The 22,112-nt window shown below is 42.2% G+C and overlaps 1 protein-coding gene, 1 non-coding gene and 1 pseudogene across 47 annotated transcripts in view; 2 read left to right on the top strand and 1 right to left on the bottom strand.

The window, feature by feature from the left end:
• afdna (afadin, adherens junction formation factor a) overlaps positions 1-10,397 on the top strand; it is a 132,325-nt gene extending 121,928 nt beyond the window's left edge. For 8 of the 46 annotated variants that reach the window (XM_090242906.1, XM_090242903.1, XM_036985026.2 and 5 more), the window contains 5 exons: positions 732-767; positions 2,276-2,410; positions 4,525-5,053; positions 8,445-8,529; positions 8,711-10,397. In XM_090242906.1, the coding sequence (XP_090099032.1) occupies positions 732-767; positions 2,276-2,410; positions 4,525-5,053; positions 8,445-8,529; positions 8,711-8,870 (945 nt within the window). In that variant the 3' untranslated portion in view covers positions 8,871-10,397. The remainder of the gene's footprint in view (positions 1-731; positions 768-2,275; positions 2,411-4,524; positions 5,054-8,444; positions 8,530-8,710) is intronic. The other 38 variants (XM_090242916.1, XM_090242914.1, XM_021611943.3 and 35 more) reach the window with 11 other exon arrangements.
• Positions 10,398-15,766: 5,369 nt separating this feature from the next.
• Positions 15,767-15,849, top strand: trnal-cag (transfer RNA leucine (anticodon CAG)). Its single transcript has one exon. It is a non-coding gene; the product is annotated as a tRNA-Leu (tRNA).
• Positions 15,850-17,141: 1,292 nt separating this feature from the next.
• On the bottom strand, positions 17,142-19,656 carry LOC149981451 (tudor domain-containing protein 15-like; annotated as a pseudogene).
• Between the last annotated feature and the right edge of the window lie 2,456 nt (positions 19,657-22,112).

Genomic DNA, 22,112 nt, shown 5'->3' with positions numbered 1-22,112 from the left:
AAACATGGCAAAGTACAAATTGGTTATTTTTAACAAATGTATTATGGCCATTTGGAAATGATTCATCTCATTTTCCTGGTCTAACAAGATGGCTAGAGTAGCATATTTTTGCCCATCAAAAGTGTTGTACCATTGTACATGCAAAAAAAACACCAGAATAAAATGCCATCTAACCTGGGCTAATGTCGCTAGTCCCCTCAGACGACACCACAGATCAACATAAACCCCTCTACAGTGTATTGCTTCTCATTTGTAACTGTTACAACAGTACTATCTTCAGTCTGCTGTGACCTTGTATCCAGACTGTCTAGTGAGACAATTATTCTGGGATGTAGTGAGCAGTCCCTGCCAGCAAGGCCAAGGCTCACATCCCCTTCTTGTCTGTCTCTGAGGGAGAAAGATGGTCTTAGTTTCGGCCAGGGGGTTGGTGGTGGAACGATGTGTAAATTCCTCCTGTAAACGGGGCACTTTGGAGCTCCATGCGAGGGATGGGACTGAGCGGAGCGTTGTCTGTCTGAGGGGAAGTGGGCCACTCATTCGGCCGCTGGCAGTAATAAGCCCCATTCTGTGGAGAAATGTTCCTGGCACCACATCACTGCTGCCTCCAAAACCCCTAAAAAAAATTACTTTTGTCTTCTTCTATGCCCTCCTTTTAATTTATATTTATTTACTCTATTTCTCCCTCGTTCTTCCTGTTTTCTTTCTATTTGTTTTTTTCTCTTCTCCCGCAGCAGACTGCTGTCCCAGCAATCTCTGTTCTAGACTTGGTACGTTCTCTCTTTACGCACTCCTCCTTATCCTCCTTTCTTGTCTTCGGTTCCACCTGTATTTCTCTTCTCGTTCATTCTGTCCCCTCCCTGTCATCTGGCCTGGGGGGGGGGGGGCTGCTGTTCTCGTGGGGCGACGGGGGCGGGGTACGGGGAAGTCACCCTGCGATGCTGTGGAACCCTGTCTGTCTCCACTAGATAACTGCTGCTGTGGAACGGTGATCTAACAGACAGTCACACTTAGTAATTTGGTCAGGGCTCATTTAAAGACAATACCACATAATAATGCCTCATAACATAAATAATCATCCCTGAAAAAAAAAATCCCCAAAAGAATAAGAAAATCAGTATGATAACTCATCTAACCTTAAAGAAGGTTAGAAAGAAAGAACTACCTGGGGCATGGTTAAATACTGTATTTCTTCCAGAGAACTCAGTACTATGCAGCTGTTTCAGTACAGGGAGCTGCCTGGCCTGCAGTGGGGGTCTGTCTGCATGATTTGAGACCCTCCCCCAGCAGTGGTCATCTGCATGTGGGGTGTAACCCATCATTGTGTCATTGTCAGTCCACTTCATTCAACTCATCCAGCTCTGTGTGAACAACGCCGGTGCTCAGCCAATATAGCATCGCTCTCCTCCTCAACTCCCCTCTCATTGGGGAAGTTGCACCGTGTAGCAAATGTTTCTACTGTCCATCTGTAATCATGTTTCATCCGGTGATTGACTTCCAGTCTGTTGTGTTTGGTCACCATGACATCAGTGATGTAACTAAGGCTTGAACTGGACGCTCCTCTGCTCTGCCTAGCCATGCTGCTGTTTGTTCTCGCTGCACTTTGCCATTCATTCTGCATGTCCAGCTGTCGCCATATGTCTGTCTGCAGTGCAGACCGTTTTACTCTCACCACAGACAACCTATCCTGTGGCAGAGAGAAAATAACCTCTAGATTTCTACACAGCATACAGAGCATCCCATCAGCATATCTAGACCTAGAAGTTTTCAACACAACAAGCCCTTGTCTGGAAACCCGATGCCAGTGTGAGGTACCTCACAGGGGGGCCAATCTACTGAATTAGCCTTTGTGTAGATGTGTGTAGATGCAGACCTGATAGGGGTCCTTAGGGCTTTGGGGATTTACTGTGGAGCTGTGACTGAGTGAGTAAACACACCAAATATAGTGATATGAGCCCATGACAGGAGGTTCTGTGTGAACTAACCTGACCTGCACTATGCATTGAGACCACAGACAGACTAGCGCAGCAGTAGGCACTGCTCTAGTTGCAGAGCTGAGGATAGTTTGTTACTAAATTATATTTCCACCTTTTCACGCTAGAAAGTATGGCCTCACAACATTAATGTACAATGCATTTGAATAGTATATGAAACAGTTGATTTAAAAGTATATTCCACTGATTCATCTCCAAGCACACAATTTTGAAGGACTCCTGAGATCACTAGACTGTAGGCCGTTCCTGGGCCGTGTACATGGTGCTGAAGTGTCTGTGTGTAGTTGCAGGACGAGGAGCGGCGGAGGAAGCAACAGCTGGAGGAGATCCGTAAGCGCGAAGCGGAGGACCGGGCCAAACAGGAGGAGGAGAGACGCTGGAGAGAGGAGGAGAGGGCCAGACGAGAGGTCGATGAGAAGGTACACCTCCCTGACAGGACCCACAGAACCACGTATATCGACGCTACACAGTTCTCGCACAGCACATAGCTAGCTAGCTAACACACAGCTGGTTAGACGGGTGCTGTCAAAATATGATTTCTCATTTATGTTCATACAGGCAAAATATTGTATCATACATGTCTATCTGTGATTTCTGTTCAGTCAGACTTCAATCCGATTATAAAATAATATGAATGCAATAGACCGCAATGAAATCCAGATGCTTGCATTGCCCACAGCTGTCTTTCAGTATTATTATTCCTTCCATTTTATTAAAGCTAGTTATGTGAACGGATTGATGTCACTGCCAGCAGAGCAGATTAAAGCAGAATGCCCCAGTCAGATCTATTAACAGAGGACATCAAAGTGAAAACCCAGAGAGAGTCTTACCTGCATGGTAATTATAGTATTACCCTGTGGGGATCTGCCCAGCTAATTGTAGTTTACCTCGTGAAACAGGAGTTGTGCCTCAACAAAACAGCCCAGCAGCAGAATACACAGTGAAAAACAAAGACCGATCCGTTGGATCACTTCTCTTCAGGGGGTGGAAAGGGTCAACTGAGGTGGTCGTTTTTTGTGAAATCTGCTAACATGATCAGCTTTTTCAAGGTTTCTACTGTTCTGTTCCCAGTTGGTCAGTCTCCCACAGAGCTGTAAGTGATCTTGTGGGAGGAGTTGTGAACACGCCCCTCTACATTGAACCAGTCACAGAACTGTGAAGGGTACTCTGTCTGACAGGGTTTTAGGAACATAAGAAGAAGCCAGTAGACAGTGATTAGTGATGGAAGTAGTACCCTGTGTTCAGGGGATGTGTTATTGGGCCAGAGAGCAAAGGGCGTGTGGACAGGGAGTCTGCAGACAGACAGGATGCTGACTTATCTTAATGAAACCTGGTGGTGTTTGGTCTGTCAGAGGCTAAGCATGTTTTTGGAGCACTAGTGTTTTGTGTCCTCAGTCCCAGTTAGTTACAAGGACATTGAATTACCAGTGGTCTGAGAGCAGCAGCACCCCTTCATCTTGCCTTGTGTGACATTGTTACAACATCCCAGTGCCATTTTGTTTTACTGTGTGACCATTGATTCAGCTGTTGTCTTCCTGTGAGTCATCCTCACACCACTGGTAATTGAAGCCCTGTAATAATGGCAATGATGTCCAACTGCATGGACTCATGATGGTCCCCTTCCTCTGTGTTATGTAATGTTATGTATGGATGTATGCATGTAACCCTCCTACCCCCAAAAAGCATGGTAGTCACTTTTTACGATATTTTACATTTGCTGGGAAGCCATAGTCATTCCATCAGGCACTGCTTGGAACCGCTATTGGAATGCCCCACCCTCGCTGTGGTTTGTGGTGGTCATACCAGAGTACAATACATATCTGTTCCCCCACCATCCTCTCATCGATGACATATACCTACCCACCATACCACCCACTACGCACACACTAACCCAGGGGATCCATGTACAGAATCCAGAGCTGACCAATCTCTATTACCAGCTGGTACCTTTCCAGAGCTAAAACCATAGAATCCCTCCAAAAATCCCTGAATTGGAGTCTTCAAGCCTATCGGATCAGTTGACTGTAGTCTATCCCAAACCACTTCAAACTGTTGGCCCCAGCTGTCAGAGAAGTCTCTTTATCCATCCTCACTTCTGGTGGTTCTCAACACAGCATGGAGGGAAGGAGAGGAAAAACAGCACATTTACATTTTTGTCATTTAGCAGACGATCTGATACAGAGTGACTTACAGGAGCAATTAGGGTTAAGTGCCTTGTTCAAGGGCACATCGACAGTTTTCACCTAGTCGGCTCATGGATTCAAACCAGCGACCTTTGTTACTGGCCCAACGCTCTTTACCGCTAGGCTTCTCTACTAAAGTATTACAGAACCCAGTACACACAGAGTAGTCTCCCCCACCTCACACACACACAGACATACAGACACATAGTGGACAGATAAGGTGGAAGACTTGTCTGGGTGTCTTGTGGCCATGGGTAGTCTCCCTCCAGCAGAGGAAGAGTGAGTCAGGTCCAGCCAGCCATGCCTTGGTGAGAGTAGGCCACACTAACAGGCTCTTCCCATTCCCTTAGAGGAGGCAGGAGGAGGAGTACTACACACGTCTGGAGGAAGGGCGGCGCCGGCAGCACGAGGAGGCCGAGCGCAAGCTGCTGACGCCTGACGAGCCTGGTCTGTACAGACCTCCCCTCCCCAGGGACTACCAGCCTCAGCCCCCCCCTCCCACTGCATCCCCCGCAACCACTGCCACTAACGCTCCACCACCCCCGCCTCAGAGAAACACTTCCTACCTCAAAACCCAGGTCGTCTCCCCTGACGCCTTGTACACTGCCAAGTTTGTCTCGTACAATGACGAGGAGGATGAGGACACTACAGGCCTAGCAGGTCAGGTTAAGCTCTCCTCCACCAGGAAGTCCTATGGCGACCTCCCGCCCGCGCACAAGCCGCAGCCGCCTGCGCGCAAGCCCCGTCCTATGTCTGATGGGATCTTTCTGTCCAGCTCATTCCAGCCGCCGGCTGTCAATGCCAACAGTACTGCAGGGCAGCCCCCTCCCCCTCCCATCAAACCCAGCCTCAGCTTCATCCCGACAGGCAACTTTAAAGGTAGACACAGAAAGGAGAGAGGACACGCCTCCCGTATACCTCTCACTCCATATCTCTCATTCAGTCGTTCGTGTTTTTTGTGTTATATTTTTGTGTTCCTGTTTTTCCAGTACAGAGGCGTTCTATCTTCCATTTCCCCTTCTCCCTTTCTCCCACTATTTCTCTATTCGCAATCCAATAGATCTGTATTGTAGTTGCCAATCAACTTGTAATTCGTTTTTTCTCCCATCAGTTTGTGTTATAGTTTGTTGTCCTCTTTTTTTGGAATTTCCACTCAACCACTAGCAAATCAGGTTCCATTTTTGTTTAATTTTCCCAATCCTTCTGTCAGAAAATGTCCTCTGTCCTCACCCATTCCTCTTCCTCCAATCATCTTTCTAGTGAGTAAAAGCAATCGGTAAACCTACCAACCCGTGATTCCCTGTGAAAGCACTCCAGATATCCAATCATAGTACTGTTGGTGTTGCCGCTCAACGCCGACCCGCCCATGTGTGTTTGTTTTTGCTGAGGGGGTGGCCTCCCGCCTGCGGGCCCCACGGCTGCTTGGTGGTGGTGTTGGCTTTAAGGAACACTGAGACACTGGCTTATCTATCACACACACTGTGGTGGGACCTGAGAGGAGCAGCTCTCTTTAGGCTCACTTGCACACCTGGCAAAGGGGAAAGATCTGTTGAGTGAGGCATTGTCTTTGTCTGTGGCTGTTTAAAGCTCTGTCAGGGCTCCCAACCAATCACTGATTAGATTACTGAGCAGTACTAATTCACTTGAATCTAGTTCTATGGTCTTCATCTGTGACACAATGTTTTCTATTTAAGCCTTTAGTGACCCCTACTGACAAAAGTAGAAACGTTCTGTTATTTTCATCAACAGCTGGAACCAATGACATTCTATTTTATAAGTTATTAAAACAGTATTTATGCTTCCATAAAATGTTTAAAGATTAGCTTTGTTTTACATTTGAGGAATAGTCTGTACATTTTTTGCTCAACAAACCACAATATTTAAAGCCTCTTGGTGAGAACAGAATTCAAGTGTAACGTGGATGTCAATTAAGGCAGCCCCCCCCACCTCTCTGGTTCAGAGGCGTTGGGTTAAATGCAAAGGACACATTTCAGTTGAATACATTCAGTTGTACAACTGACTAGGTATCCCCCTTTCCCTTAATATCTCTATCTTATGTTACTCTAAACACAATACATGTTCAGTGTTCCATTGTAAGCCGTAGCATAGACTACTGTAGTAAATAACTTAATATTCACATTGTCCGGAACCACAGGATTGTGCCTTCATTTTCCAGACAGATGAGTTTGTTGGTACATGTTCTAAAAGAAAATATGAAAGTGACCCCCCCCCCCCCCCCCTCCCGGATATGAAGACTTTAAACAGCCATGGAGAAAATATGTCACTAATGCAACACAGTCTAACAGTGTCAAGATGTTCAGTGACTGTCACCATGCATGTAGCATCTGCACACAGCACCAGTGCCCTTCCCCTACCCAGTATGAATGATGATGATGTCTGGGCCTTTTGTTATTGTGTTGCATTCCTCACTCAAATTGAGAGACCAATCACTAACCTTGCTATAACCCCACATCAACATAACCCGCCTCACTCCGTCACACGCCTCCCTGCGTTGAATCTATACTCAATCCAATCGACCTGATATCCATTGCTATCTACTGCCTCTGCTGCTTTGCACTCCTCCTTTCAGCGCTCAAGTGTTCTGCTCACTCCTTTATGTGTCTTCTATGACTGTTCCAGTCTCTGCCGTCTGTCTGCCATGTCTCTGTTTTTGTGTATTTCATCTGGTATGCCCTGTCTGTCTATCTGTCTGTGCCTTCTGTGTCTCTGGCTGTCCCGTCAGTCTGTCTGTGTCAGTGATATTGTCTAATGCTGCTGCTTGCCACCACCACCTCCTCTGAGGGCCATGCCATGGTTCACGTGACCCGTCTCCACCTGAATCATTGGCTCCCTCTGTTAACAATAATACATTCAGGCAGACTAATCCACTGGCAGCATCAAGAAGAAGGGCAACCCAGCTCTCTGGTTGAGAAGACGTCTAGATGTCTAGCCAAAGGTTTTGAGAAGGCTCAGATTCCACCTTCTGCTCCACTTTATCTTAAAAGAATATCAGCTAAATCTGACTAATGTGAATATTTGGAACCAGGTGTAAGGAAAGGAAAACATTATCCATGGCACACGAATGTAGAAAGACCTTTGGTTGACTTTTATGCATTTTTACAATTACATCTGAAGCCAAGTACTGTTCTGTATAAGCTTAAATTTGGCTTCCGAAAGAATGAAATCAACAAACCATGAAAAACTGTGTTTCTGTGGTGACTTAGTTACTGGAGGGTTCAGAAGGTATAGTTTTATCTCAGGGGACAAACGGATCTTGGATAGGTACCAACTTGTCAACCAGTCTGTAGACTCCGAGAGCCTGTTCTGTGCCAGAAGAACTTGACCCTGCCAGTGGAGACTTGCCTCGGTTCACACGTCAATGTGTTTGTGTCTGCCCTGCTATCCCTAGTTTTCATTCATTTTAAACAAAGAGAAATCCACATGCATTTGAATTATGGTTGTGCTTCCATTCAGACACAGCATGTTGGAACACAACCAGTAAGATTCTATTAGTGGGAATTCCGGGTTAGTGTGATAGACAGCAGCAACTGCGTTTGCCTGGCCCGGGCACACACGGACACGTGATCTTACTGATTAATGCCTACTGTGGGTCAGAGATAGAGGTCACCTGGGGGTCAATAGTGTTGGGTTAGAAGTTAGAATGCCAGTTAAGATACCGAATCAGTCCTCATTCAGCCACCTGTGGCTTTGATGAGCTCCTAGCTACCATCCAGTGGTTATTAAGTAAAGTTTTAGTCATAACAGGCTTGATGACAGTTTATCTTGGGTGCTACATGACTTAGTGGTTGACCTCCACTTTTGATCCCACAAACTTGTTTTGCAGACCCTGCTGCTTCAGGCGTGCCTTGGACTGTACTAACACTATTCCCTCAGCTAATCTAGTCCCTGTGGCTTGTTTTGGTCTGTGGAAAAGGCACCGTTGTATAATTTGAACGTGACTGAAAAGTTGCTGGGTACAGATAACGATCATATGTAGCCTGGACTGTGACTTGGCAACAATTTACAGTTGACACGGTGTTATGTCACAATAACTTTGCATTGGTGTGCGATATTCCTTGTGTACTGAAGCAGGTAAATGTTATCCCAGGGAATACATTTAGTAAAGGTATGTTCTACACAGAAGTTATGTACCCAGCAGCTTTTTAAAAAATCTAAAAAATAAACGCTTTGGGTTTAACCTCCCAACATGGTACAAAACATATTCATTAACTAATGTGCTCTGTTTCCCCAATTTAATGAATGAACATAGGATTTCATTCATACACTGGAAACACAACCGGGCTTGTAGGATCAGGAGAAGTTTACAAGGACCCGCGAGAAAAGTGGACGAAAGGGTGAGGCCTGCCATGCATCTATCTCTCTCTTCATAAACAGACAATTCAACTGGGTCAGAGGAAATACTTTTAGACCGAATGAGGACCATAAGAAACTGAGACGTATGGAGGAATTCTCAGAACACACAACGTTGTACAGTATATGTTTTAAGTCGTATTGTGGTTGCTTTTCTCATTGCAGTGGTCAAGAACAGGAAAACACTTTAACTGAAGGAGCCCCGGAGAGTATGACATTCAAGGAGCGCCAGCGGCTTTTTTCCCAAGGGAAGGAAGTATCCAACAAAGTCAAGGCCTCGCGAAAACTCATGGAGCTGGAAAATGAACTCAATACAAAGCAGTAGACAAGTAGCCTTAGCAAGAAAAATTGACCGCCAGGCCCCGACTGAGCAATGGGAAAGAGAGACAGGTTTTGTTTCCCAGTGACTCTCCTTTTTTGTTGTTTTTATTGAACAACTGGACCCATTACATACATTACATACAATTTAGATGTATCGTTGCAATAGGTGAGACATTTATTTGCTTAATTTCCCTCTTAAACTATCAGATATTATAATAAAGCACTGTAAAAAATAATAATAAATAACAAAAATGAATTATACTACTAAGACAAATTTGAAATCACATGAAGGGGAATATATTTTTGTTTGTAAAATGGTTCTTGGGTTAAGGGATGAAAAAGTTTTGTTCATTTAAACGATTTTAATAGCTTAATGTAATGTGGAATATTTTATGATGTTATTTTATGCTCTTTCTGCATTACATATTTTCACACTTTTAAATAAATGCCCAGGCTTACCAGACCAATCTTTTAAGTTGAACTTCTTTCTATACTCATTGATTCAAATGGAGTAAGTTGTCCATTCTGGTTTGTGATACACTGTATTATTCATTCCTTAGAATGTGGCTTTAGTTTTGATCCAGGCATCACTGGAAGAGGATATGTCTTCACTACGACTTCCACATATATAAACTGGTTTACTGGGGGTCCACCTGAGTGCACGCCCACACTGTAAATATCTCTCTCCTTCCAAACATAACTCTCAATTCTTAATAGTAACAGCTCTCATTTGGTTTTCATCTTCAGAAATGGACGGTTCAGAGTTTATCCAACAGGGCATTTTATACAAGTGTGACGTAGGAAATTGAGATAAGGAACTCCTTCCTACCTTTTGGTTCTCACTGTAAATTTGGGAAGGGGGGGGGGGGGTCTTATGTTTTCTATTTCCCCCCCCCCCCCCCCCCCCCACACACTTTTTAGTATTGATTTTCTTCGTTTGAATTTAACAGTAATTTGCAGAGTTGTGAAATTTGACCAGTTATATACATTGCCAGTATGCGGAAAGTGGAAGCGTACCATGATGGAAAATTACTTCATTTTCAGTTCAAATGATAATAAAAATCCAAAGTAAAAACCTTGTTTTGTTTAACAGGTATTTATTTGAACCTTATGTAATGTACTTGCACAGATTTTGTTTATTTAAAATGCTTGAGAATTCGGTTAAATCGATAAAAACAAACATGGAATACATTTGGGACCTATAGGCTACTGTAGGTAAATGCTGTTTTAAGGATTTGGGCAGAATGCTATTTACATGAAGTACATCTCTTCATTCACAGCTGTTTGAGAGACTCCATCTTGTGTGTAAATATGATTTTTTTTTTTTTTCAGAACATGGGCCAGATTTGACTTTGTTAATGTTCATTATCCATAAAGTAACGGTATCAATATCCTGTTTCAGCTTTAAAGATGTTAACCGACATGTATACAAATGTATTCATGTTTCTCATTTTAGGTAACACATTTGAATCATTTAAATTGTTTCATGATAGCCTTTTGTAAATCATTAATAAATACAGATTTTACAAAATGCTGGAACTCTGTACACATTTGTGTAGAAATATTTACAATTGTTTTCTTTACATACTTTAGCTATAGTTTCTTTGTGATAGTGATAATGCACCTCTTTGCAGTGTGTACTGGCGTATGTATCTTGTGTACATGCACATCTTGAAGACTCCTCCAAGGAACTATGGATTTGAGAGGAACATATCTGATTACTGACGTGAGTAGTAGGCCTAACCTTGGTATGTCTGTCTTTGGACTAAGGTTGTTTTTTACATTATTATAAGACTTTCTTCGGTGTCTGAAGAAACTCCATACAGTGGGTGTCTTCAGGTATTAAGACCTGCAGCATCAGTCCTAAACTGTGGAACTGGGCAGCCTATTTTCACATCACCGATTATCCTTTTGTGCAACACTATTTTCCTATCAGAAGGAAAACATTGAAGTCTATGTTAGGTGTGGTATTGAACTGTTAGGGTTGATAACAATGTATAGGTCTGATCATGATGGGACCGCAAAGCCTTTTGAAAATGGCACGTTCTGCTGCAGCTGGGAGCACAGAAACTGGCCAAATTCTACTCACTTGCAACCATTTTTTTCTAATAAACTGAAACATGGACACTGTTCTGTTTAATTAGTTACCGTAGTGATTTTAGCATGTAAATCTTGGGGGGTTGGGGGGGGGGGGTGAAGCATGCCAGCAAAGCCACTGCACAACACAAGACTAAACAATACATTAATTGCACTATAAGGGTGACAAACAGTTCCCACAAACTGTTAGGGCCTACATAAAGCTGTCCCAACACCTTACCACTGCTACACCTGGCTATCAGCGAAGCCTTGTCTGGCAATGAAACATTCATTCAGCCTCATTTACTGCCTTTAAAAAAATGCTGATATGGCTGACTTGCTTAAACAAATGTGGGTTCTACTGACAATCATAGTTCAAACTATGGCACAAGGGGACAAGTGGATAAGAGGCAATCTGTAATTTCGATTAAGCCAAGCGAGCTATGACAGACATAGTCAATATAGCTTTTTGTACGGAGACAGAATTCAGAACATGGGCCATTCTTAGTGTTCTCCCTGTACACCAGCTCAGAACCGTAGGATAAATAAAGGGGGCATATAAGCAGACAATGAAAGCTCTTACAATATTCAAATACATTTCTCAAAAACAAGTTATAGGCTACATGTGCACCAAATTATTAGGGTGATGCACATGGGCTACTAACAGTTTACTACACAACACACACTGTATTACTTTCTTAGCTACAGTATACAGATGAGAGAGGCCTGTAATTTTCATCATAGGTACACTTCAACTATGACAGACAAAATGAGGGAAAAAAATCCAGAAAATAACATTGTAGGATTTTTTATGAATTAATTTGCAAATGATGGTGGAAAATAAGTATTTGGTCACCTACAAACAAGCAAGATTTCTGGCTCTCACAGACCTGTAACTTCTTCTTTAAGAGGCTCCTCTGTCCTCCACTTGTTACCTGTATTAATGGCACCTGTTTGAACTTGTTATCAGTATAAAGGACACCTGTCCACAATCTCAAACAGTCACACTCCAAACTCCACTATAGCCAAGACCAAAGAGCTGTCAAAGGACACCAGAAACAAAATTGTAGACCTGCACCAGGCTGGGAAGACTGAATCTGCAATAGGTAAGCAGCTTGGTTTGAAGAAATCAACTGTGGGAGCAATTATTAGGAAATGGAAGACATACAAGACCACTGATAATCTCCCTCGATCTGGGGCTCCACGCAAGATCTCAACCCGTGGGGTCAAAATGATCACAAGAACGGTGAGCAAAAATCCCAGAACCACACGGGGGGACCTAGTGAATGACCTGCAGAGAGCTGGGACCAAAGTAACAAAGCCTACCATCAGTAACACACTACGCCGCCAGGGACTCAAATCCTGCAGTGCCAGGCGTGTCCCCCTGCTTAAGCCAGTACATGTCCAGGCCCGTCTGAAGTTTGATAGAGAGCATTTGGATGATCCAGAAGAAGATTGGGAGAATGTCATATGGTCAGATGAAACCAAAGTATAACTTTTTGGTAAAAACTCAACTCATCGTGTTTGGAGGACAAAGAAAGAATGCTGAGTTGCATCCAAAGAACACCATACCTACTGTGAAGCATGGGGGTGGAAACATCATGCTTTGGGGCTGTTTTTCTGCAAAGGGACCAGGACGACTGATCCGTGTAAAGGAAAGAATGAATGGGGCCATGTATCGTGAGATTTTGAGTGAAAACCTCCTTCCATCAGCAAGGGCATTGAAGATGAAACGTGGCTGGGTCTTTCAGCATGACAATGATCCCAAACACCGCCCGGGCAACGAAGGAGTGGCTTTGTAAGAAGCATTTCAAGGTCCTGGAGTGGCCTAGCCAGTCTCCAGATCTCAACCCCATAGAAAATCTTTGGAGGGAGTTGAAAGTCCGTGTTGCCCAGCAACAGCCCCAAAACATCCCTGCTCTAGAGGATATCTGCATGGAGGAATGGGCCAAAATACCAGCAACAGTGTGTGAAAACCTTGTGAAGACTTACAGAAAACATTTGATCTCTGTCATTGCCAACAAAGGGTATATAACAAAGTATTGAGATAAACTTTTGTTATTGACCAAATACTTATTTTCCACCATAATTTGCAAATAAATTCATTCATTTTCTCATTGTGTCTGTCATAGTTGAAGTGTACCTTTGATGAAAATTACAGGCCTCTCTCATCTTTAGAAGTGGGAGAACTTGCACAATTGGTGGCTGACTAAATATTTTTTTGCCCCACTGTACACTAAGTTGATTGTGCCTTTAAACAGCTTGGAAAATTCCAGAAAATTATGTCATGACTTTAGAAGCTTCTGATAGACTAATTGACATCATTTGAGTCAATTGGAGGTGTACCTTCAAACCCAGTGCCTCTTTGCTTGACATCATGGGAAAATCAAAGAAATCAGCCAAGCCCTCAGAAGAAAATTGTGGTTTATCCTTGAGAGCAATTTCCAATGGGACAAAATTCACACAACTTGTTATGGGAAGCTTGTGGAAGGCTACCTAAATCGTTTGACTTAAGTTAAACAGTTTTAAGGCAATGCTACCAAATACTAATTGAGTGTATGTAAACTTCTGACCCACTGGGAATGTGATGAAAGAAATAAAAGCTGAAATAAATCATTCTCTCTACTATTATTCTGACATTTCACATTCTTAAAATAAAGTGGTGATCCTAACTGACCTAAGACAGGGAATTTTTCTAGGATTAAATGTCAGGAATTGTGAAAAGCTGAGGTTAATTGTGTTTGGCTATGGTGTATGTGAACTTCCAACTTCAGCTGTATATATCTCCCTAGCTGAATGAACTGTTTCGCTTCCAGACAAGGCTCCACTGATAGCCAGCTGTAGCAATGGTAAGATGTTAGGACAGCTTTATGTAGGCCCTAACAGTTTGTGGGCACCGTTTGTCACCGTTGTGCAATTAATGTATTGTTTAGTGTTGTGTTGTCGCTTTGCTGGCATGCATCCTGCTTTTTTCCCCCCGCCCCACCAAGATTTACATGTTAAAATTGCCACTGTTTATGTCCAATGGCCAATGAGCACCAATACGTGTTATCTATAATTTATTTTCATATGACAAGGCTTAAAAAGGATTTGCCAGTAGATTGTTGACTTGATTCATGATGATGACTGCTAGTTAAGATTTTGAAAGTATCAAAGCTACTTCAAAAGCCAATTTTATTTAACTAGGCAAGTCCGTTAAGAACAATTTCTTATTTATAATGACTGCCTACTCCAGCCAAATCTTAACCCGGATTATGCTGGGTCAATTGTGCGCCACCCTATGGGACTCCCAATCACATCCAGTTGTAATACAGCTCAGGATTGAACCAGGGTTTGTAGTGATGTGTCTATCACTAAAATAAGGTACCTTAGACTGCTGTGCCACTCGGGAGCCCCCAATGACCTTGAGCCTTCTTGGATGGGCACTTCTAATTTAACTCTATGGCAGCACCCAAGGGGCTTGAATTTTCAAGCTCTACCCTTAGACATGGCGGTGACGTTGTATCCCCTTGAGGGACAGAACACTGAGCCAATCACGGTGCAACGTTCTGGATTTTCTGCTGGTTTGCCCGACCACAGAAAGCACCGAGCTAGGCTGAAACACATGCATTTTGGAGCTCCTTTACTCAAGAAAACAAAAAAAGAGACCATGTTTGTATAAGGCTTTATTAACTTAGTGATATCTTCTTTTTTTTGTACATTGTTTGCAAACTGATATGTGACAGATTAATGCCAAAATAACACGCAAAACAGGCACTGCAGTAGCTACTAGAGCAAGCGCAATGTTTATACCCTTTAGGCAAGTGTAGGTCAATTTGTAGAGAATGCTATACCATTAGATGGTCCAACGGCAAAGACGACGCTGTCTAACAGCAGTGAAGAAACAATGAAGCAGTCTAGAATGTGTTAGCAGCCTTGCACGAGATTCAACACTTTGGTTGAAATGAATTGGCTACAAAATGCATAGAAAACCTGCTTAAAGGAGGTTAACTGCGATGATATATACCACAACCCACTAACACGATTATCAGATTTTGTGTGCTAATGTAATGCTAACAAGGAAGTGAGCACGAGAACATCTTGCAAAAGCACGTGATTTCTAGACAGCAATTTAGTGCTACATTCAACCCGCATCGCGGAAATGCAATTTTACAGCGTGAATGGAATGTAAAGGCAATGTTCCCGCTTCAATTATACCTTGTTGTCTGTGCCCAATTCTGTTTCTACCATGTTGTGCTGCTACCATATGTTTTGTTTTAAGTCTCTCTTAATGTAGTGTTGTGGTGTCTCTCTTGTCATGATGTGTGTTTTGTCCAATATGTTTATTTTTAATCCCAGCCCCCGTCCCCACAGGATGCCTTTTTGCCTTTTGGTAGGCTGTCATTGTAAAAAAAAATAATGTTTTTCTCTGACATGCACAATTAAATAAAGGTTCAATTAAAAAAATAAACGGAGACTGCATTCACAGTAAACGCTGCATATGTCGGCTCAATCTGAAATGACCTTTATATTTCTATCGCGGAATCTGTAGAATAAAAAACTGGCGCACACCCAGACACATTATTTTGTGTGAAGGTGCTGACAAACAAGGGAATAACTATAAACTCAAAAAAATAGAGTCGCACAATCCATATATCAACTCCCGGATGATTATTGGGTCTACCCAATAAATTAATGGAAGATGATATATGGAGTGTGCGACTCTTTATTTGTATAGTTTATCATGGAATCTGTAACACTTACATTTGACAGATTCTAAAAAAAAACAGCGTATCTAGTTCAAATAGCTATACTAATAGCCAACTCATGCTATGCTTAACATGAGTCAGGATGGCCGAGCGGTCTAAGGCGCTGCGTTCAGGTCGCAGTCTCCCCTGGAGGCGTGGGTTCGAATCCCACTTCTGACAGTATATTTTTCTACATTAACAGTATTAACAGCGTTGTGACCTGAATCCACTCTCGACGGCTTTAATTGTTATTCTTTTTTTAAATGTATCTTTACTTAACAAACGATTGTTACACATCGATTATTGACAATCCATTCACAACCAATCTGTAACAAATAACAGCATTATAAAAATGGAAATGGCGTATCAATTACTGAAATGAGTCCGATAATTGTGTTAAAGGCATACTTGAGTAATTTTCTATTAAGATATATTTACTTTTACTCAATTTGACGGTTGGGTGCTTTTCCCACCACTGGTTATTTTTGTGGCCAGTGGTGGAAAAACGGTCATACTTGAGTGAAAGTAAAGATACCTTAATAGAAAATGACTAAAGTAAAAGTCACCCAGTAAAATTCTACTTATGTAAAAGTCTAAAAGTATTTGATTTAAAATATACTTAAATATCACAATTAAATGTAATTGCTAAAATATACTTAAGTATCAAAAGTAAAAGTATAAATCCTTTCAAATTCCTTATATTAAGCAAACCAGATGGCACCATTTTCTTGTTTTTTTAAAAATGTATTTATGGAAAGCCAGAGGCACAGTCCATCATTCAGACATAATTTACAAACAAAGCATGTGTGTTTAGTGAGTCCACCAGATCAGAGGCAGTGGGGATGTCCAGGGATGTTTGGTTGACAAGTGTGTGAATTTGATTATTTTCCTGTCATGCTAAGCATTCAAAATAAGTACTTTTGGGTGTCAAGGAAAATGTATGGAGTAAAAAGTACAATATTTTCTTAAGGAATGTAGTGAAGTAAAAGAAAAGTTCAAGTAAAGTACAGATACCCCCAAAAAACACTTAAGTAGTACTTTAAAGTATTTTTACTTAAGTACTTTACACCACTGAAAATAACCATAATCAATTATCAAAAAACTAGGCCTATCAAATTACTAACTTGAATATCAGTATAGTCATAACATTTTAGCAGTTTGCCTGAATATCCCAATAGTATTTTTGTTCGATAAGCAAGAGGCACAATATCATTCAAACAAAAGGACATTCCACTTCAGTTATTTATGATACATGAATATCAAGACTAAACTGTGCCAGTCAGAAAGCAACACCACTGATCTTCTTTCAAATACACTCCAAGAAGATGTTGTCATACTGAAATCTTCATTTAGATAACTTAAGTCATGCTTAAAAGGTGATCAGGAATAGCTTTGAAGTCCTTTGTTCCTCATCACACTCTTGTCATATTACCTTTCGGGGGGGGGGGGGGGGGGGGTTGTCTTCAGCACATTCAGAAATTGCAGCCTCCATTTGCTGGATGATGAACACTCCATTCATCAACCCATTGAGATGTCCTCTGTAGGTAAATAGATGCATGCCGTACAACTGCCCTGTGCCACTGGTCGACTTTTGTTAATTTTGCCAAGCGTTGAAGTCCTTTGACATACTCCTCACTTGTCAGAGTGTACGTTTTGTCTGAATTTCCATAGTCAACAACCTCCACCGTGAAATGGCCATTTGATGTATTATCTGTTACAACTGCACAGTAGAGTACACCATCCTCTTCATATTCAGCAGCAACATGGTTCTCCATGGTTTCTTTAAACAGCTCAGCGTTAAACAGCTCAATCCATTTTCAGAATGGATTGTTCATCATTTTGCATTTGGATTTAAAAAAAGCTGTTTACGGTATTGATGTGGGAAACAAACCCCAGACCTCGGAACCCTGATTTTATTTTGGGAACAAGGGGGAGTTGTGCAAGTTTTGGCAATTGGATGGAGCAAACTATTTCTGGAAGTTTGGAGGAACTGTCTACATCACTTTGATCTGTTTTTCCTTCTGTCCTTTCCTCACATTTGAACTATGTGATTTTTTTCACTGTGCTCTTTCTAATCTTATTGGGCATCAGGACACTTTGGTGGGTTTGCTTTTTGAGCATTTAAAGACTGTTTCTTTTGATGTTGGTGCTTGTTGTGGCCAGCAACACTTTCAGATGATGTCTGTCTAGTTTTTTATCAAGTTTTGTTCTTCAATTGCTCTTTGTGTCCTTCGTGACCAGTCACAGGTCCACTGTTGCTTTTCTTCTCCTTGTGTTTTTGATTAGCAATGAGTGGTTTTGACGTTCTCATTGATGTTTATGTCTCCATCAAACAGATCGAAAGAGACAGTCCCACCCTCATTCTTTCCTGCAACAACAGCTTGAAGTGGCTAGTGGAGAATGGATTTCTCCAGCCATTTGTTGACCTCTGCAAAGTTGTCCTTTTTCAGGATTTGTTCAACTGCATCTGAATGCCTGGATGGGAGTGAACAGTAAATCTGCTGAATGTCTGGGAATAGACATGAAATAGTTTTAGTTTTTTCAACGATATACATGTTTCCATAGTCCACAGCCAAAACATGTTTAGAAGCAGAGTAGACTGAACAGGGCAAGCCACATCCCTGTACCATTTGCCATTACCGTATTATTATGCCAGGCAAAGTTTTCCAATACCAGGACCAGAGTTGGCACGCGGAATTTCTTCACTTTCCATGGTGACTTTCTACATCAAGTCTTCAATCATTTCAGTATTTCTGTCCAACTGGCAATACATCTCCCATGGCCTGCACACATGAGTGACACAGACTTGCTCTTCACTTTCTGCATCTCAAGTTGAAGGAGGAATGGACAAAAGAGTCTGGGCATACTGATTGCATAAGCTGCATAGAGGTTTGCCCTTCTCTTGCAAGACCTTTTTCGGCAAGCTTCTTTGTTGCATTCTGTTGAGTGTTCTGGAGGTCAACAACATTGTTTTTTACATACAGTTGAAAGTGTGCACTGCATGTCAAATTCCCTGAGTGGCTTTGAGTGATGTCCTTCAGTAAATCTCATGCCTCTGTGCACCAATCACCACCGCTGCCTTTTGCAGGTTCAATCAAGTTGTAAAGGCTACATCTAAACGCTTGCCCCTCAAGATCAAGGAATTCTGGCACTATTGCTTGAAGATCGTGCAAACTCTTTTGCTACTATCCCATTGTCCACAAATATCACTTCAACTTCGTCTTACTGTGCTCCGACAATGCAGGCTCTGTACCATCTGCCGTCATCTTCAGACTTGGCAACAACATGAAACACCTGCCTGCACGGGAATTGTGTGTGTATGGTAATGCTCCTGGATCGCTTCCATCATTTCCTCCAAATTGGGGATCTTGCTTTTCAGCTGGCACCAACAATCTGAGGGTGTTGATGTGAGCGCATTGCACAGCTATCTCACCTCCGAATGTCAGTGCTTTGAATTTCACAGTCGGATTCTTGTCTTTTGGGGTTCTTGACTTTGGGCTTTCAGGTTTCTTTTCACAGCCATCCGATTCAGAAATGTCCCACATATCTTTGGGAGAGTTCCTGGTGACTCCACTCGTGCTTAATCCATTTCCACTAACGTGTCCTTTTCTACAGAACTTCTGTTTCATCATTTTCTTCTCCATCTCGCTCTTAAGTATCACAGGCTCAGAGGGAGTGTATTTCCGGAATTATACATACTTGGTCGTGGTCAGGAGCTCTGTGATGTGATGTTTTCCCTCTCATACAAATCAACCACATATCCATCTTTCCTTACGTGGACAACATGCACAAAGCGAGCTTTGTTGGAGACTGCTCGTCTGAAGTATTCTGTTGCTAAGATTCTCCATACATCGTCATCGTCAAAAGGCTTGACATTCACGAGAGAACAACTGAGGACAAATTGATCTTCTTGATGCATATATAGTGCATTCAGAAAGTATTCAGACCCCTTGACTTTTTCCACATTTTGTTACGTTACAGCCTTATTCTAAAATGTATGATTGTCCCCCCTCATCAATCTACACACAATACTGACAAAGTAAAAACAGGTTTTTAGACATTTTTGCACATTTATAAAAAAAACGTAAATATCACATTTATGTAAGTATTCAGACCCTATACTTAGTACCTTGTTGAAGCACCTTTGGCAGCGATTACAGCCTTGAGTCTTCTTGGGTATGATGTTACAAGCTTGACACACCTGTATTTGGGGATTTTCTCCCAATCTTCTCTGCAGATCCACTCAAGCTCTGTCAGGTTGGATGGGGAGCGTTGCTGCACAGCTATTTTCAGGTCACTCCAGATATGTTAGATCGGGTTCAAGCCCGGGCTCTGCCTGGGCCACTCAAGGACATTCGGAGACTTCCCGAAGCCATTCCTGCGATGTCTTGGCTGTGTGCTTATAGTCGTTGTCCTGTGGAAGGAGAATCTTCGCCCCAGTCTGAGGTCCTGAGAGCTCTGGAGCAGGTTTTCATCAAGTATCTCTCTGTACTTTGCTCCATTTATCTTCCTCTCGATCCTGACTAGTCTCACAGAAAACAATTTCAATTATCACAACACACAGGTTGTAATATGGCTTTTTTCCTGTATTAGCTTCCCTGGTCATTTTACCCACGCACCTACTGCCCTAGATTAGAATATGTGAAGATGTATGCATAACAGCAAATGATCATAGAGAAACGTGAGCTGGTGCATGGCTACATAGTGACCTCACACATGTCATGATGTCACGTGTGCTCCCTCTCCGGCCTCCAGGTCACCAGGCTGCTCATCATGGTGCACACCTGTCACCATCGTTACGCGCATCTGCGCATAATGACACTCACCTGGACTCCATCACCTCCTTGATTACCTGCCCTATATATGTCACTCCCTTTGGTTCCTTCCCCAGGCGTCATTGTTTCTGTTTCATGTCTGTGCATTGTTCGTGTTACTTGTTTTGTATTATGTTTAATTTATTAATTAAAATACTCACTCCCTGAACTAGCTTCCCGACTCTCAGCGCACATCGTTACACATGAGAAGTATAACTAACTAGCTAACCAACTAACATATCAAATGAATTCCCTAAGTCAAACATTAAATTAGATATGGCTACGAAAATACGATAAGAAGTTTGGACAATATTTACAGTACAGCATGGGTAGCTATGAACTGGAATCTGGGTTTACAGAAAGCCTTATCTTTTAAACCCAGGAAGCAGCCATTCAACTTGCCTTTCACCATTTTTTCAATCTTAATATAAAAACATGCTGGGTACTTTACCAAACAATGGCGTTTCGAAGGGAAACTATCGGCAGTACTGCCGTCCCTGCCAGTATTTACTTCCAAAAAAGGTATAAGTAAAAAGTTGCATGGAACCAAAACAATGCCTCATCTGGGAAGAACCTAAGTATTGTTTTAGAGCAAGTGTGCATGCCCTATTCTTTGGTAAATTGGCCTGAATATTTTAACATGATTAAGTTTTAAAGGCTGGTGAATGGCAAATTGAATGGCTGCTTCCTGGGCATAAAGGAGAATGGCTCCTGTAATACCAGATTATGGTTCAGGGAGTACTCGAGCCACAATTCCATACCATTGGTGCTAACTATTCTCCGCATGGAAATTAGCGAGCTAGCTACATGTAGCTGGTTGCGTTGCAAGGTAGCTAAATTACACAACTACCACAAATGTAAGCTGACAGGCAGCTACAATAAACACAATAATTCTGTGACAAATAGCATGTTGGCTGTTACATTTTTGTTGTTAGAAATGACTGTAGGCTACCTTCATTTCATTGAAGACCCATCCAACTTCGGATCAGCAGTCAACAGCTGTGACCTTGAAAAGAACGGAGAAAAATCGAACTTCCTCCCTATACAGTTGAAGTCGGACGTTTACATACACTTAGGTTGGAGTCATTAAAACTCGTTTTTCAACCACTCCACAAATGTCTTGTTAACAAACTATAGTTTTGGCAAGTCTTTTAGGACATCTACTTTGTGCATGACACAAATAATTTTTCCAACAATTGTTTACATAAAGATTATTTCACTTATAATTCATTGTATCACAATTCCAGTGGGTCAGAAGTTTACATACACTAAGTTGACTGTGCCTTTAAACAGCTGACCATCGTTATGTTTGGAGGAAAAAGGGGAAGGCTTGCAAGCCGAAGAACACCATCCCAACCTTGAAGCACGGGGTGGCAGCATCAGGTTGTGCGGGTGCTTTGCTGCAGGAGGGACTGGTGGACTTCACAAAATAGATTACATCATGAGGGTTAAAAATTATGTGGATATATTGAAGCAACATCTCAAGACATCAGTCAGGAAGTTAAAGCTTGGTCGCAAATGGGTCTTCCAAATGGACAATGACCATACTACCAAAGTTGTGGCAAAATGGCTTAAGGACAACAAAGTCAAGGTATTGGACGGGCCATCACAAAGCCCTGACCTCAATCC

Source organism: Oncorhynchus mykiss, chromosome 8 (genome assembly GCF_057628025.1).
Source record: "Oncorhynchus mykiss isolate SJ-2025 chromosome 8, ASM5762802v1, whole genome shotgun sequence".
Taxonomy (NCBI): Eukaryota; Metazoa; Chordata; class Actinopteri; order Salmoniformes; family Salmonidae; genus Oncorhynchus; species Oncorhynchus mykiss.
This window is presented reverse-complemented; position numbering and strand designations above follow the sequence as displayed.